General features: G+C 38.6%; 1 protein-coding gene across 1 annotated transcript in view; it reads right to left on the bottom strand.

Annotated features, from left to right (window-relative positions):
* LOC116684009 (neprilysin) overlaps positions 1-17152 on the bottom strand; it is a 36797-nt gene that overhangs the window by 7539 nt on the left and 12106 nt on the right. Inside the window, 9 exon segments of the mRNA XM_032510032.1 lie at positions 1682-1810; positions 2745-2838; positions 3003-3139; positions 3243-3344; positions 3957-4091; positions 8765-8833; positions 8989-9107; positions 9200-9295; positions 9722-9802. Coding sequence (XP_032365923.1) covers positions 1682-1810; positions 2745-2838; positions 3003-3139; positions 3243-3344; positions 3957-4091; positions 8765-8833; positions 8989-9107; positions 9200-9295; positions 9722-9802 — 962 coding nt within the window.

The raw sequence follows: 17152 nt of genomic DNA, 5'->3' as shown, positions 1-17152 counted from the left end.
TGTGTGTGTGTGTGTGCATGCGTGCATATGCCTGTGGACGTGTGTGTGTGTGCATATCCAGATGTTTGTGTTTGCATGTCTGTTTGCATGTAAAACGCTACAATATAATTTGCATGGGTCAATTGCAGGGTTTATAATCTAAGTGTAAAAGCTGTATTTATCATTATAAATTCACTGCTATTCATTAGATTTAATTCACTCTGTCTCCAAACAATGAACAAGTACAAGTCCTGCATGCAAAATTCTTGAGTAAATATAGAGAAATACTATAATCATAACATACTCTAAGAATCATAGAGTACTCCTTATGCCAAAAAAGTGAAATATTATTATGTATTATATTTTGGATGAGTGTCATAGTTTTATTGAGTGTCATATTTTACTTTTGTAGTTGGTCATGGTAGTTTAATCTATAAAAAGACATTATATTGTAAAAGCTGATCTTTAACTAGTAAAAGATTATGCATATGGCAGTCAAATAAATTTCATGGACTTAAAACATGCAATGTCTGCTTCTGAATCACAGTGTCACGACACAAATCGTTTGCTATTGGCCACCGGGCTGAGGTGGGTGTTGCTTACCTGCGTCAAAGAGCATAAAAAGCGGACAAGAAGCAGACCATGGGCGGGACGGTTTTGGAAGATACACAATAAGAGTCTTGGGATGAAGTTTTTCTTTTCCCCCCATCAAGTTGTGTTAATGTTTTTGGTCCGTGTCTTCAATGTCTATAAATTGACACCAAACCAAGGACTGGTCTGGTCAGAAAGACAGAGCAACACTGCGCCCTGGCTATAACAAAGGTAGGCCTCTCATCCTTACTTTCAGCCTTGCGGCCGAGAGTTTAGCTCTTGTGTATTAAAATGCATGAGTAACCAAAGTCTTAGGGCTCCTAGACTTAACAAGAGCATTAAGGTTTCCCCAGGGTTGTTGTTATGCCGTGACAATAGTATGGTAGTGAAAGCATTAAGTAGAATAAATGTACCTACAAGTTATTCTAAAATCCATACAAGTTCAGAACTTGTGTAAAAGTACTTTGTTATATTCTACTGGTGGAAATATATATCTATTGCTGAGAGAAGGTTGGTATGTGAGGAGTGCAACCTGTGTGCCGGCTGCTGGTCGACTCAGCACGCTTACACACACATATGGTGTATGTTTGGCCATGTATTTGAGGAAAGGGGAGTACTTGGAGTTGTGTGTCACATTTCACACATACAAATGCATTTAGTGAGGGTGTGTGAAATCCACATGCTCAATTGGGTAAAAGTCCAGAAAATGACCAAGATTTACAGTATGTGAGACCCTAAGCATTATGACAGATGTGTGATCGCACACAATCTGACACTCATACACATGCATGCACCCAGAGTTGAGATTTACAGTGTGGGTACTGTGGGGAGGATAGCAAGGGCACCTTGTTCAGAGACACATAAGCACATAAACACATTCAACGGGATGGACCTGAAACAGATGTTCTCATACTGTATATATATGAAAGACTGAATACATAAACACGTGCACTGTTTTGTGAAAATGTATGCATGATTCATTTTAGTGATTTGGTAGCATTTCCAATTGTCAATAAACAATACAACATTACGTTTCATTGTGTATTCCACAGGAATTACTCTAGTGTTTTATCCTGCATTACATCTTACGTATAATCCACCCACTACTGACCAGTTCTTTGCTTTTTTCAGAGAAGGCCTCTTGCACATACAGTCGTCCCACAGCATTGTCCATGTTGTTGTTGACGTAAAGTGCACACTGTCGCCACACTGCTGCCTCTGAAGTTGTACCAGACAGAGCCTGCAGGGAAATTAACGAAGCACTGATCAGTTACAGATGCAAGATAACCCACTTGGCATGTTGGTTAAAGAGCCTTGTGACAGTTCTTTATTTGTGCCTCCATTATGCATCACCATCACAGTTAGGACTATAAGAAAGAGGACAGATTGGAGATGATTTGATTATGAAGAGGGTTAGAATAAGAAATAGTTATAAATGTGGTGGGGAATGAATGGAGCCGAGTGTTGACAGCTAGTATTTATTAGAGCCCAAATGATACCAAAGTATCTGTGTAAAGTACATTATATGTCATATGATGCTGTAAGAATCAAGAAACTGCAGTATAGTATAATTAAGAAACACTCTTACATAGTTTGTTCAATCAAGGCCCCAACATTTTCATGCTAGCAGCATGGCTCAATGTGCATCTTTGGTCCAGGTTAATATATCTCAACCACTGGATGGATTTCCATGGAAATGTGATACAGAACATAGATTCAGACATTCATGTCTCCCCCTCAAATTAATTGTGGTAACTTTGGTGATTCCTTAACTTGTCATTAGGGGCCACCAGCAGGTAAAAGTTTAACTTTGCCCACTACTTTGGTTCATGACCACATACTAGTAAACCTAATGACATCCCAGTCAGCTTCAGCTGTACTTTGTGTTTAATGCTAATTAGAAAACGTCAACATGCTAACATAGTACATTTAGATGGTAACCAAGGAAAACATACCTGCTAAACATCCTTACGTTAGCATTGTCACTGTACATTTTATTTTCAGTGCTCACATTTTAATATTACCCAGCTAAAACTCAGTATTAGTGTCAATGAGAGAACAGAGGTGTGTTTTCAGTCGCAGGGAACTGAGAACAAGCACAAGGCTGATGCCCAGGAAGGAACAGACTGTGTTTATCTATAGATAGTTAAGGTGTTAGGGTATTGGCGGTGTACCTTGCGAAAGGCTTTTCTGGTGTCCCTGTAAGATCTGCTTAGGCCTACCACCATGTTCATAGCAAAACGCCACACCAGGTAGTTCTGCAGATCCCTGTGGGGAGACGAAGGATGTACAAAGAAACTCTCTTGCTCACGCAAAGCAACAATATATCCGTTTTTTTTTATTACAACCCACTCCCCACAAACAAGTTATTGCACAAAAACACAATTAGGTTACAGACTCAAACAAACACACACACACGCACACATACACACCTTTTGTTGTATCTTGCCAAGATAAGGTTGAGTCTTCTGTAATAGTTGGGGGAGTAGTTTATGACCTTCTCTGTGTCAGAAACACTGATGTTGACTGTATCCATTATCTTAGCTGTGAAGTTACTCCAGTCAAATACCTTCAAGTCCAAAAGCATGTACAAAAAAAAGAGTGGCATTAGAAAGAGGAAGTAAGGTGAAAAAGAAACTGCAAATTATGATAGAAAAGGAGTCTATTTTTACCTGCGAGTCAACCTCAAGGGTGAAGTTGGCGTTCAGATCACCCAGTTCCATCTTGTTGTAAAGCAACACTGGGTTGTTGCGGTCCTCTGGAGTATCGGTAGCCTGGGAGTGAGTAAGTCAGAGAAGTAAAAAATCAAGAATTCTGTCACAACATAACCCTCCTGTTTCCTGACGTGTACAAGTAAAGTACAGGTCCAGCAGCAACAATCATTTGGAGTCCCTGGAGCCCTTAGGTCTGTAAATGTCAGAGCTCCAACAGTCTGACTTGCCTTGTAAAAGGCAGCAGCAGAGAGGAGGGGAAGTGAAGCATGGCAGTGAGCAGAGCACACATCTAGCACTGAATGACAAACGTGGACTGTGTAAACTTGTTGATGTCTGAGAAAGAGAGAGTTTGTTGTGCAGGGATCAGGCTGGTAAAGAGCTTGTTTTATACGGCAGCTGTTTCAGACTGCAGCCACAAACATACTAAGGAGAGAGGTTTGGGCTAAAAATGGAGGAGATAATTCTGTCACAACAAGTTAATTGCTTACAAAATCTTCCTGTTGTGTCAAGCTGATATTGGAGGTAAGATATGCATTGCTGCTGGAAAACATGGTCACCTTCCCTCAGTTTCTCAACAAACTAAAAAGTGGTCTTTTAGAGACCAAAGACAGTTCTCAGATCTGAACAACTATTAAGGTGTCTGCTGGGAAAAAAGTGTGCGTGCACGCTCACGTTGGCGATGTCTCTCTCCAGGTCCATAACTCGTGTCACTTCCTCTCTGATGCGTGTTTCATTGATCGCCAATCCCCGGTCAGTGCGGATCAGCTTGGCAAGGTCAATCATGAACTTCTCGTAGGCCCGACATGCCTGTCAAACAAATACTCATTCATGATATCCCTATCTGGAATTTATGTTAACAGGACGGAAAGTAGGTCAGTTTAACCAATGACCACAAAAACAGAGACAGAACACACACACACACACACACACACACACACACACACACAGGTTGCCCACCTCAAGCTAAGTTAAGTGCTTTTTTGCATTTCAATCAAGGGTCCATAATTTGTAAACTAAAACCAGAGCAGAGGATGCTTGCTCCAGTCCCACACATCTGGTCTAGATTGAGAGGCATACAAATCTGTTTTGTTTTGCCTCTTTGATTTTAATCATCATTTCTTCAGAGGGCATTTGTATTTATTGAATACACATGCTCGTAAATGCAAGTACGTTTACATTTGAGCACTAAGTGAATTCACGTACTAATGTTTAACTGAGAGCCTCGATATTCGTTAATCATCATGTTCTATGGAACAAACTCCCGGGGTCAAAGAACCTCAGGGGCATGGACCCAAATGGACACATTGAGCTGTCTTCATTATGCATCAGTTGATGTAAACCTTAATTATATAACAAGCAGGGGTTAAGTTGGAATTTCTTATGTAAGGGGCAGTGTGGATTCAGGGTCTTCATGGGTGAACGTGTGTGTGTGTGTGTGTGTGTGTGTGTGTGTGTATGCACTACAACAAAATCTACTACTACTACTAGTACTACTACAATATCTGACTGATATCATTTGACAGACTGTATATAAAATGTAGCAAGGACCACCTTTCATTTTATGCCATCTGTGCTGAGATCACTTTTTTTCAATTTTACATGATGGTCATGAAGAGTCATGTGATCGGCTGGACATAGATGGCGGCTTCAACTGTAGCTCCTGGCCTGACTTTGAGAAGTAGTTGTTTTATTTAGTTGCAACTCCGATATTCTATCACTTTGTACTCGATAGAGTTACTTTAAGAAGAATGGCAAACAAGAGCAGAGCCCAACGCAGCGTTACTGATGCTATTGCAGAGGCATTACTGGAGAAATAGAAAATCTAATTCAAACCACTTTTTGCTCAGATTCAACAGGTGGGGATCGACACTGACAAGAAGCTAACTGCTGTCAATGCTCAACTAGCATCTCTGACTGCAAGCCTTGGCTATATCAGATTGGATGTGAAAAACCTAAAAACTAAAGCAACTAAGTATTCTTGACAGCCCTGGCCACGCTTTACAAGAGATGGAGGTGAAGCTAGCAGACATGGAGGACAGAAACCAAAGATGCAATATTCGCATATTCTGGTTGAAAGAGGGGTTAGAAGGTTCTAATGCTATCTAGTGTCTCTCGCAGTCCCTGTCTAAGTGGTTCCTGAATTTAGTAGATGTTCAGATCGAGATTATGAGAGTCCACCGAATTTACAGTGATAGCCCAAAGAAAAATACCACAGGCTACAAAAGTTGAGCCCACCTGTAAGGATTATTCCTTTTTCTCAGGTAGACATAAATCTTTTCCATCTTTTTGTATTCCCTGAATTATTTAATTCAATTGATAAAACAATTGTTGTTACTCCCAATGGCCTTGTCTCACCATAAAGTGGTCCTTTGTGCCACCACCCTAGACCAATTGTCTCAATATGCAGTGAAAAATGAATCCTGTATCACTGAGTTCATTGCAGAATTCCAGATATTTGCAGAAAGTAATGTTGGCTCTGGGATATTGTGGGACACGATAAAAGGTTTTATTAGGAGCAATACCATACTTTTCTGCTCTAATACACGTAAAGCTATCACTTCAACTGCAAAACCGTGAGGCTGAATTTAACAGATTAGACTCATTGTTGCGAAATTATTTTACTGATCAAATAGCTTTAGAATGATCACTAGTGAAGAAAGAAATAAACAACATTGTGAAACAGAAATCTGAATTCCTAATTCATAGAACAAGACAACACTATTATTTCCAGTGTGCTAGACCTAGTCATTTACTTGCAATGAGAATTAGGTCCAGTGACCATTTTGCAGATAGTCCTGCTATTAAATGTTTAGAAGGCAATGTTAGAACTTACCCTGTTGAAATAAATAAAACCTTTCAGACATTTCATTCTAATGTGTATGAATCAGAGGTCACTTTGGATAAAACCCCACTGTGACAGATGGTTAAATCAGCTTGACTTGCTTCAATTATCAGCAGAGGAATCAGCTGACTTAGACAAATTGATTACTATAGAACAATTAAGATTGGAAGAACAGAATATGCAAAAGTGAAAATCCCCAGGCTTTAATGGGATCCCCCCTGAATTTTCTGTATGTTTTTGGTAACAGCTGGGCCCATTTCTTCTTGACATGAGTACTTCTCTATCAAGAAGGGTGAACTCTCAAGGGATGTTAACACAGCCTTGATTTTCTTACTCTTGAAAAAGGATAAGGATCCTACAGACTGCTCTAGCTATCGACCTCTGAGCCTGCTAAACTCTTTTTTTAAAATCTTTGCAAAGCTCCTAGCCCACCGTTTGGACTTCCATATGCCAAAATTAGTGAATTCTGACCAAACAGGATTCACAAAAACAAGAACGGCAGCGGATAATGTTAAACGCCTTCTCCACATCGATGATGTTACAGAAGACAGTAAGTTGCCATTGTCACTTCTTTTGCTTGACACAATGAAAGACATGTGAAATGACAGGCTTGATTGGTCATTCTTATGGCCGGTCCTAGGTGACAGGCTTTGGTTACACTTTCATAGTTATGATCTTCACGCCAAGGTTGACCCCTGAGTCCTGCATTATTTATCCTCTCCCTAGAGCCTCTGGCTCAAGCCATTCACCAATCAATTATGGTGTCACCGAATATACATTTCCAGTACATAACATCACTTCTCACTATTTGCGGATGTTATGTTTTTTTAGAAAACCCCTCTCAGTCTCTGAGTCTCTCTCACTATCAATATGCAAGGAGTATGGAAGCTTATCAGGCTTTATAATTAACTGGTAAAAGTCTGCATTACTTAATTTAAATGATTCTGCTTGCAATTCAACGATCTCTGCTAACATCCCTATTGTTAAACAGTTAAAATATTTAAGCATTGAGGTGTTTCCTTGCTTAAATCAGATTGTTAAGCATAACTATTCTGCTGCTCTGAACAATTTTTTAAAAGATAAGGAAAGATGGATGGGTCTTCCCATGTTTATTCAAGCCTGTATCTCTGTGGTCAAAATGTATGTTTTACCCAGGATTAATTTTGTGAGCTCTATGCTACCTCTCTATCCCACCTTGTGATTATTAGCATGAATTGCAATCTGCAGTATCTAAATTTATCTGTAATGGTAAGTGGCTGTGACTTAAGATGTCTACTTTACAGAGGAGGAAGGAGGATGGTAGCCTTTCAGTTCCCCACTTCAGACGCTATGTTTGGTCCTTCGTGTTAAGGCCCCTCCGTACCTGGTTTGACCCGATACATCTGTTTGCAGGCATACTTTAGAAAGTGGTATGACAGAACCATGGTCACTCCATGACGTTCTTTTTGCTAATATCTCTAATGACCGGGCAAGCTATGCTTCGTCCCCAATATCTCTCATACACACATTTGATCTATTATTCAACAATACAGCTCCTGATTGGTAGGAAGCCCATAACAAATTGACAAATTAGACACATTATCTAAAACAGCAGATTCACTGCAATTTAGGACATATCTCACCCGTGTGAAAATACATCACATGACGGTAAAAATCACATATAAGGTAAGGTACATATCTTGATATCACATGATCTGGGATTTCTCTCCTGTTGGTCAGTTCTGGAACAATATTGCATCCAAAATATCTGCCTTGATTAATGGCACTGTACCTGTTACTATCAGTGTTTTGATTCTGAATAATTTGTCAGCTTTTCAGCTCTCTAAAATTCAAAAATGTGTGCAGTATTTGCTGGACTTACAGTGCTAAGAAAATTATTGCAACATATTGGAAACCACCTCATGACTTGTCTATTTGTGCATGGACCCTTTTCCTTTTTTGATGTCATATATATGGAGCTTGAAATCCATGCTGTAGACTTGTGCTTTAGCCTCCTTACTTCTATCTGTGCATGTGTTTTTTTCCCATATGTCTTAAGTACGTCTCTCTGTCAATGTCTTTTACTGGTTTGTTTGTTTGTGTTCTGTTTTTGTATGGCTTATTGGTAAGATACAGACTCCATTCCTACTGTTGTGTTTGTAGTAGGTCTCCCCCTCCCCGTCTTTCCTCTCTGTGTATTTGGTCCTGTTATTATGTCTTAGTTGTTGTTTTTAATTGTGTAATAAAAAAGTAGTTGATCACAAAAAAAAAGATTTTACAGAATTGCGGGAGACAACCAGTGTTGAGGCACACTACCTCCACCAAGACTGAGCTCCCAGATCTGTTTTAAATTCAATTCAATTCAATTCAATTTGATTTATATAGCGCCAAATCACAACAGTTATCTCATTGCGCTTTTGATAAAAGAGCAGGTCTAGACCGTACTCGGTGATGTTATTTATAGAAACACAACAATTCCCACCGACAGCAAGTTTTTAAGAAATCCATTGACAGAAAAAAGGAAAACCTTGTAAAAGTTACACGTCCCCTGATCCCATAGAAGAGTGTAAGTCTGTTTGCCGGGGTAGTCTTAGGCTTTAACCCCTGATTACAGAAGTGTGTGTGTGTGCTTGTATAGGCCTATGAGTGTACACCTTACCTCTGCATAGGGTCCAGTGCAAGCGTAGTAATCTCTAGATAAGAGGCCAAGGTTTGTCTGCTGGTCAAACTGGCAAAGGAAGACAATAAAGCATACATATGTATTTATATAAGCCAAAATGGGTGGTTATTTTCCGTGTGCGTGTGTGTGTCTGTATGAATATGGGTCTATGAAATACAGGGAGAGAGGAGGACTTTGTTTCTATGCTACAGTTGCACACCTACATGAATGATGTATGAATTGGAGTCCCTGTCATCGGTGCCGACAAAAAAGTTGATCAAGAGTTGAGTTCCATATTTCTCATTCAGCTTGGCAATGACGTTCTCCAACCTCCATGTTTTACCTGAGTACCAGAGAAGGAAGGAAAAGTGAGAACAGGAGAATTGACTGTACACAACATCTACTGTGGGTGACATCGTAAAAACATTACTCTACCATAGTTGTTCTCCCAGTTGTCCACAGCTAAGGGCCACTCATACACATCAGGCAGCATGTCAAGCAAAGGAGCCCCTCCCCTGAGCTCAATTAAACCTTAAATGGGGAGTAGATGCAAACAAGCTAAAGTTGGTTACTAATAATGAATGTCATTGACTAATCAGAATTCACAATTGAAAAAGAATAGAAACCTTCTTATTATCCATATATTGTACTCAATATAAAGCATAATTATTACATTTGGAGGAATTTGAGTAGTTTATTGATCTGACTTCTAAGAAGTTAATATAATTTGCATCAAATAATGCTGTAAAGCTGAAAACCAGTGATTCTAGCTTTCAAAACTAATAATGGAAGACGATTGTAACGACAGTTTTTTAATTAGATTTTAACGTTTGATTAAGTTTGACAATGCAATAATTTGAATCAGAGACACATAACCTTTTAAGAATTATTTTAACTTTAGGACAAAAGAGGATGCAAAAATGGATGTCTGTTGACATGTGATGACTGCTGACTCACTCTCATTGATACAGGACCTGTAAAGGGTCTTAGCCTTGGTGAGAGCAGTGGCTTCCCCTTCCACTGTTTTTTCAAGGACACCTAAAATGAGAGCAGAGAAACAGAGTAAGATTGAAGGAAAGAAATAAAGACAAAGACAGAATGATAAAAAACAAGTGTACAGAGGGAAGGGAAAAGAGAGAGGGGTGTAAATAATCCCAGGTACAATCTCAGGTTGTCCAGATGCATTTAATCATTTTAATTAAGGTATGTTGTCCTTGCAACAGAGAGCGCCAACACAAATAAAGTGATAACTTCAAACTGTGGCAATACATGTGGCAACCAGTGACAAAATCGTCTGGAAGAAAAAGTGATTTCAGGTCTTTCAGTGGCAGGTTCAGATGGATGGTTATTCACCGCGCAGTGGAGACAGAAGTTTGCAAGACGTTGAAGAATTCTCTGTGACCAGAATGAGTTTTCTGGCCAGGGGTTTTATATAAGTTTACAGGAAACAACATTATAAAGAAAAGCTAAGAAAAAAAAAGTCAGAAGTCTTTTGGAGCAGATACTTACATAGACTCAATACCACATGCTCGGTCAAAGCCAAGGTGTGGACCTCTGACAGAGCCAACCTGGGCTTTCAACCAGAGCTCTCACTCAGTGATCAAAATGAAATGCTTCCTTTTAACACTAAGCTAGAAATATGCAGACTTAATATTCATAATACACTAAATCTGTTGATCTGTAAAACAGTTTCAGGACAGTCAAAATGTCTTAAAGAACAGCAAGAACTTGATCAGTGAACAGGAAAGAGAGTATTACGGTAATTGATTTTGTTCTACAGACAACCGTACATTACAATTGTACATTATTCATACAGTATATCAACTTTAAAGCTGCCATGCACAAAGAAATCCTATTAAACTGATAGAAAACAATTTATTTTCTACATAATATTTACAGTGTAATATACCTAAAAATTTTCCCAATGTAACTCTTTCCCAATGTAGAATATAGGGGTGATCCGAGTACCCGGCTGAAACGAGTATCCTGTACGAATAAAGAACTTTTGCCGAGTACAAGTATTATACGAGTAATATGAGTCAATATCCGTGCTCGGATTGAATACAACTCCTCAACTGGCCGCGCAGCGTTCTGTGATAATTACAGCGCCCCCCCGCATACAAACCCGCTCGGATCAATCACACACACACAGAACATGGAGAAATGCGCACCCTCGGCCTCTCTCTCTTTCTCTCTCTCTCTCTCTCTCTCTCTCTCTCCTCTCCGCTCCTGCTCCGTCAGGCAGGCAGTCAATCGGGTCTGCGGATCTGTTCCGCTAACGTTTAGGGTTTCTTCAGCTTCTTCGGTTTGTAGTCCTTACATAGTAACCAGTAGATTTTGGTGAACGTGGGGTTTGTAGTCTACAAGTAACCAGTAGATTTCTGGTGAACGTGGTTTCAGACATGCTGCTGGTTTAAATGCAACTCCGTTGCGTCTCTGCCATCGGAGATTTTTGTTTTTACTGTCAGTGCCCCCGCCCCTCTCTCTCTGTGGTCTTCCTCTTACTCACACCACAAACACCACACACACACACACATATATACCTGGGTGGAATAAAAAAAAAGAACAAAAAAAAAAATAATCACACTGATCATAAAAAAATAAAAAGTTAAAAAAGAAAGTTATATTGAGTATGAAAACTCTTGTTCATTACATTTACTTCATAATTGCAACCGCATGTGTTGTATTCATGTTGCAAAAACGTTCTGCATATAGTTGTTTGTTACCATGACAACACCATTGATCTGAAGCTTGATGCTGTCATGTAAATAGTTTTCAAACAGCAAAAATATAAAAATTTTGATCATCAACTCATATCAATTGCATGCTTAAATAACATACCGGTTAAAGCCCCGCACATTTCAAGAGAACCCGACCACATCCGGGTTAAATCTGACCACTTCGGTTTAGGCCCGCCCAGTCCGAGTACGGATCCGGATACAGATAATTCATGTGGTAAACAGATACAGATACAGATACAGATAATGCTGTACTCGCTCATCCCTAGTAGAATAGCTGCCTGAAAACTGTAATTTGTACAAATTCAGATGACATACTGTATGTTATGAGGTTTGTGTGTAATTACAAAACTGGCCAACATAAATGGAATATTTTTATGAGGAAAATAAAAGTTTTTAATATTCTGGCAATTCTGTAAAACCATATCAAGTCCACCTGCCGAAGATCAAACGGCATATTGAACACTGAAAGAACTGGACTCCCCATTAATAAATTGATAGACCAGGGACCAGGATTGCATAACAAGTGCTAGTACACCAGTACACAATCATAACATGTTCCCTTGTACTGTGAATGGCCAATATTTGCTTTGAAGGGTGTAATAAATGATTAAACACAAACTATTAGTTGCGGTGCAATTAGTCTTTTCATTTGAGTGATTGGAGTATTTGGGTCATTTTTTGTAGAGGTCATCGCTCATAGAGACCACAAATTGCAATCTGTAGTGCATATTTTAATCTGTGGTTTAATTGAATTCTTAGCATGACAGCGGTAATCAAGGCGCTGCTAGTGACCTCAGAGTAGGGAAGCAAAGAAAAAGGTGGAAAAATATCAAGGAGCAGCAAAGCTAAATCATCATTGCTTCTTTTTTTGCTTGAGTATATTGCCCTTGTCAACGAGTGCTGTGGGTATCTGGATGTCAGTTAGCTCAACCTCAGGCTAGGTAGACATTTCCAGGTAGACAGCTAATCAAAATGAGTGATGAAGTGTTGGTGTGTAAACTTTCTCAACTAAGGGGGTGGAGAATGGGACAAACAATACACTTTTCCTGCGATGCCTCTAGGCACAAAGTTGTAAGTATAACCATTCCTTCAGGATGCGCTGTCGCTTTTCAGCAGCATTAATCATGAGAGTGAGTGATCGTCAAGATTCAACCAAACACCCACTTGGTAATTTGTGTATTTGCCAAAAAGGGGAATGCAAGTGTTTTGTTTGGATAGTATTAGATGCCCTCTGTCATAGCAAACAAACACAGGACTTTCACTCAGGTGTCTAGTGTGAAACAGAAAATTAACGGCCACTTTTTGAGCCATGTTTACGGACCTTAATTTGTGTCGTCACGTCGTCACATCATTTTCCTAATCCTAAATATTTTTGTTTCCTAAACTTAACTAGTTCTCTTTTACAATGTTAACTATGTGTTTAAAACTTGAAACCGTTTTAAAGGGAACGGTCACATTTTTAAAACAGCCACATGTGTTAAAGTCATGTGTTTTAAAACGGTAAAAAGTAAAAAAAAGAAAAAAAAAGAAAAAGTAAACTCACTTTGGGAGTCATTGGCAATTGACGTATGTAGGTACGAGGATGTGTTGACTTAAACTGTCTCCCACACTTTAGCTCAACTTCAGCTTAAACTATCTGGGGATGTGTCATTCAGTACAGACATCATTTTAATATTTTTTTTTACTGTAGTTCAGCTAGTATACCAGAGCTCATGGGTGGCATTGGGAAAAATTTAGAAAAGGCTTTTCCTGTAAGAGATAAGGAACTCAAATCCAGACTGAGACATTTTAAAAAGTCATGTACCTCCGACCTCTCACTGGACTCCAAGACTCTTCCTCATCTCACCTGTATTCTGTAACAGGTTTCCTGAAAGGACACATTTCTAAAGACTGTCTTTGTCTGCTGGCTTGTAGGAAGAGGAAGAAAAAAAATACATATGTTTTTTTCCAAACAACAATTGTGAAATGTCTGTTATGAATATTTAATATTTAATAACCTAATGGTTTTAATGTGATCCCTTGAAATCCATTCCACCTGGGCTTTGTTCAATGGCACAGCACACATTACACTGTACTGACAAATAAATCATCATGTACAACTAGGGTGACCAGGCGTCCCCGAAAATTTGGGACAGTCACGAAATCCAAGCAGTTGTCCTAATTGTCCCTAAAATTAAAGCAAAGTCTCTCAATGTCTCTCAAAAAGATTCATCCTGCAACCCGCTCCCGTCGGCTGCTTACTGGCTGCAACAGTACGAAGGACCTACACAACCGGATAGGCGCGTTTGGATAAATATGCATGGCTATTTTACGTTGATTCATTGTTGAAATGGAGACTCAGGCTGGTGTCCCGGGACCCGGTGAAAACGTAGCTAAAAAGCAAAAACGTCTCTGCTGGGAGGACTGGGTAAGGAAATACCCCTGGATTACTGCAGTTTTACGTGATGCAAACAAATCAATTTTCAATGTATGTAGAAAGGAGTTTGGTATTTTACACGAGGGGGGGGGGAGTGAGACGTCAAATATAAATAACAGCTGTACAGACCAATTTTTATTGTTTTATTTGTTTCAAAATGAAAATTGAGTTCATGATTTGAATGATTTTTGTATCTATTTTCTGGTTTACATGACAGACAGTTAAAAATAATAAATAATTTTGGTGCGGAGTCCCCCTCCCCCCCCATCTTGCCTGAATTTGACCCATTCTCATCTGGTCACCCTACAACAACAAGCCTCATCACATGTTTTTATCTAGGCCATATTATTGTTTCTTTGTGGCTGACAATTTCTTAATTGACCATGGGAAATTGTTGTTTTGTCATTAGTTTTTATGGTTTTGGGCTTAACATTTCTGAAAATATGAGGAGCAGACAATTTTCCAAAAGCGTGTGGATTATTATGTACGTAGGATTCATGATGAATCATTTACATCATGGCGGATGATGTCAATTTTTATTTAAAGTCTACTCGTGTACATGCAAAATCTAAACTATGTAAAGGGTAGACCTCATGATTGCTATTGCTGCTGTTTATGGTAATTTAGAGTCATAAATGGGCAATTTGAAAAAATTGAAAGCAGTCAGCAGACTGTATGAACTTCACATGTAAAAGTCTTTGTCATTTGAAATCAATTTACATTTAGATCACACATTATTGCATTTGTATGTACAGTATGTGCAAGGTGTGACATGACTTCATTCTCCTAAATGTTTCTAAACTATTTTTGATATGCATTTGGATGGTTGCAGCATTATTGTCTGTAGCAGCATTTATAAGTAATCAATTCCTCAGGTTTTTGAAGTTTAGAAAAGCGCTAAGTCATGGCTTCGTCAGTTAGTTCAGCATCAGAATCTGTTTTGTTTGTTCACTCACCAAACTGCTACTGTTGACTTCCACTTGCCATTTAAAGCTGTACAAACAAAGTTTAGTACTGACCGTGGATGTACATCCAGCAGCTTAGCTTAGCAAAAAAGGACTGGAATTAGTTAGCCTGGCTCTATCCAAAGATAACAGAATCCACCAACCAGAACCTCTAAAGCTCACTCAATAACACATTGTATATCATATGTCATTCATACACAAAAACCAAACTACAAAAACAACACTTTTCACGCTTAATTTAGGGTTATATGGTTTATTATGGATTATTTCTTGTCAGAGACTCCAGAAAGTTACTGGTCCTGGCCAAGAAATAGTCCAGCACATAAGCCCCCCATAAAATGTTGATCAGACAACATTGTTCAGATTAATTACAGAGCCCTAGGAGTTATTGTTGACAGAGGTTTTGTATCTTAGCCAAAAAGTTAAAAAAAAGTTTTTTTCTGAAGATTTCTGAAACTTTATATGTCATTTCCAATTAAAAGAAAACCCGCTTTTAAAGGGTACCGTGTAAGTTGGACAACCTTTTGATTTTTATATACCATCACACAACTCATAGCCTAAGTATTGCCTCTTAAAAACTTAAAAAGTTATCTCTTGTAAATTGCACATCTCAATGCCACACTAAGATCAATACAGGAAAGAGGACAGATCTTTAATTACATAGCCAACTGACAGGGAACTCTCCCCTGAGTCCATCACTCATGTCCCTGTGAGTTAGGATCAAAAGAGACGATGAAGAAAAATTGTTCTTTCTCTGTAATTTTTAGCAACTTATTGACAGGGCCAATTATAATAAACAGTTAGATAAGGCACACTTTAAAAAAAGGTTAACTCTTTCTTCTATCTCTTATTTCTTCTAATGCCACATCAGATCAGCGTGTATTAAACAAATCTGTTCTGTTTTGCATAACTAATGTCATATCTACTCTCAGTCAACTTAGAAGCCCATAAATATTCTAAATGTAATTCAATATTAAATAATAATCTTTTTCAGTTACTTTCATTTGCTCAGAGCTTTGAGTCATCTCTATCCTTTATATCTACTTGTTTCACTTATTGCATGACTGCCTTTCACTTCAGTGTCTTTCTACCCTTTCATTTTTGTAATCCTCCCTTTTTCTCATTAACATGCGTGCACTATTTATGTGCTCATTTAATCTTAATGAAGTCCTGAGATAGGGACCCTTCATGGGGCGCTTTTTGCAAAAGGGCACAGATCATGTGTGTGTGATTGGATTACTGGCTGCCTGGTGCTAATGTTTAACCACAGCAAAGGCTTACCCTCTCACTCTCACATAAACACACACACACACACTCTCCCTCTCTATCTCTGTCTTGCCCCATGTGTGTGCGTGTTTGGATTTATTCATCCTTTTATTTTGAGAAATGATGTTGTGCCACCTAATGGGTCTTTGAGACATCACGTCAATTTGAGCCGAACCACTCAGCATGATACAGAACCGGAATTTAAAATTTCTACTCTCTGAATTGCCAATTTACCCTTGACTGCCTCCGGTGTCACATGGCATTTCGCTTGTAGTGTTTTCAGTTTGAGTTCTGCTTCCAATTTATCACTGTGGAGCTTATATTTAGACTGTCTTACACATTGAAGCTCTAAATGAAGTTGAAACTGAAATGAGTTATGAGAGTGATGATTTATATTCTGAGTGTGGAATAAAAACATAACAGATTGATTTTTGTACAGTCATTGCTTAAGATGTTCGCAGTGGCAATAACTCCATTTTTGTTTACAGCTTTATTGAAGTACTCATTGAGGTTTTGTTTGCAATACAGGTGTTGATTTATCTTTATCTTTATTATGAAGTCTTTGTGAAAGGTTGTATTGGAGTTGGAATATGAGAGGAACTGTTGAATGTGCCCACGAGTACGGAAGTAAACAAGGTCTGTCTACTTTATAATGTAAGGAAATAAGTCCAAAGCTACAACGTATTAGGTCCATTTAGATACAAACATCCATTGCATTTATAATTCTTTTGTTAGTGCTGAAGATAAGGAGTTTTGTTTCCAATTAGGGCTGGACAATATAGTGATGTTGTAATGATATCGCAATATGAGACTAGATATCGTCTTATATTTTACAGGCTTCATTCCATTAAAGTGATATAATTTTCTGAATTTACCAGGCTATTCTATTATTTACATTTACCCACTAAGTCATTAAATCATTTCTGGAGAACATTTATCAAAAATCTCATTGTGTAAATAACATTTTGTCAAAGCACCAATACATATCATACATACCATA

Source organism: Etheostoma spectabile, chromosome 3 (assembly GCF_008692095.1).
Source record: "Etheostoma spectabile isolate EspeVRDwgs_2016 chromosome 3, UIUC_Espe_1.0, whole genome shotgun sequence".
NCBI lineage: Eukaryota > Metazoa > Chordata > Actinopteri > Perciformes > Percidae > Etheostoma > Etheostoma spectabile.
The sequence above is the reverse complement of the archived record's forward strand: the minus strand, read 5'-3'. Positions and strand labels throughout refer to the sequence as shown.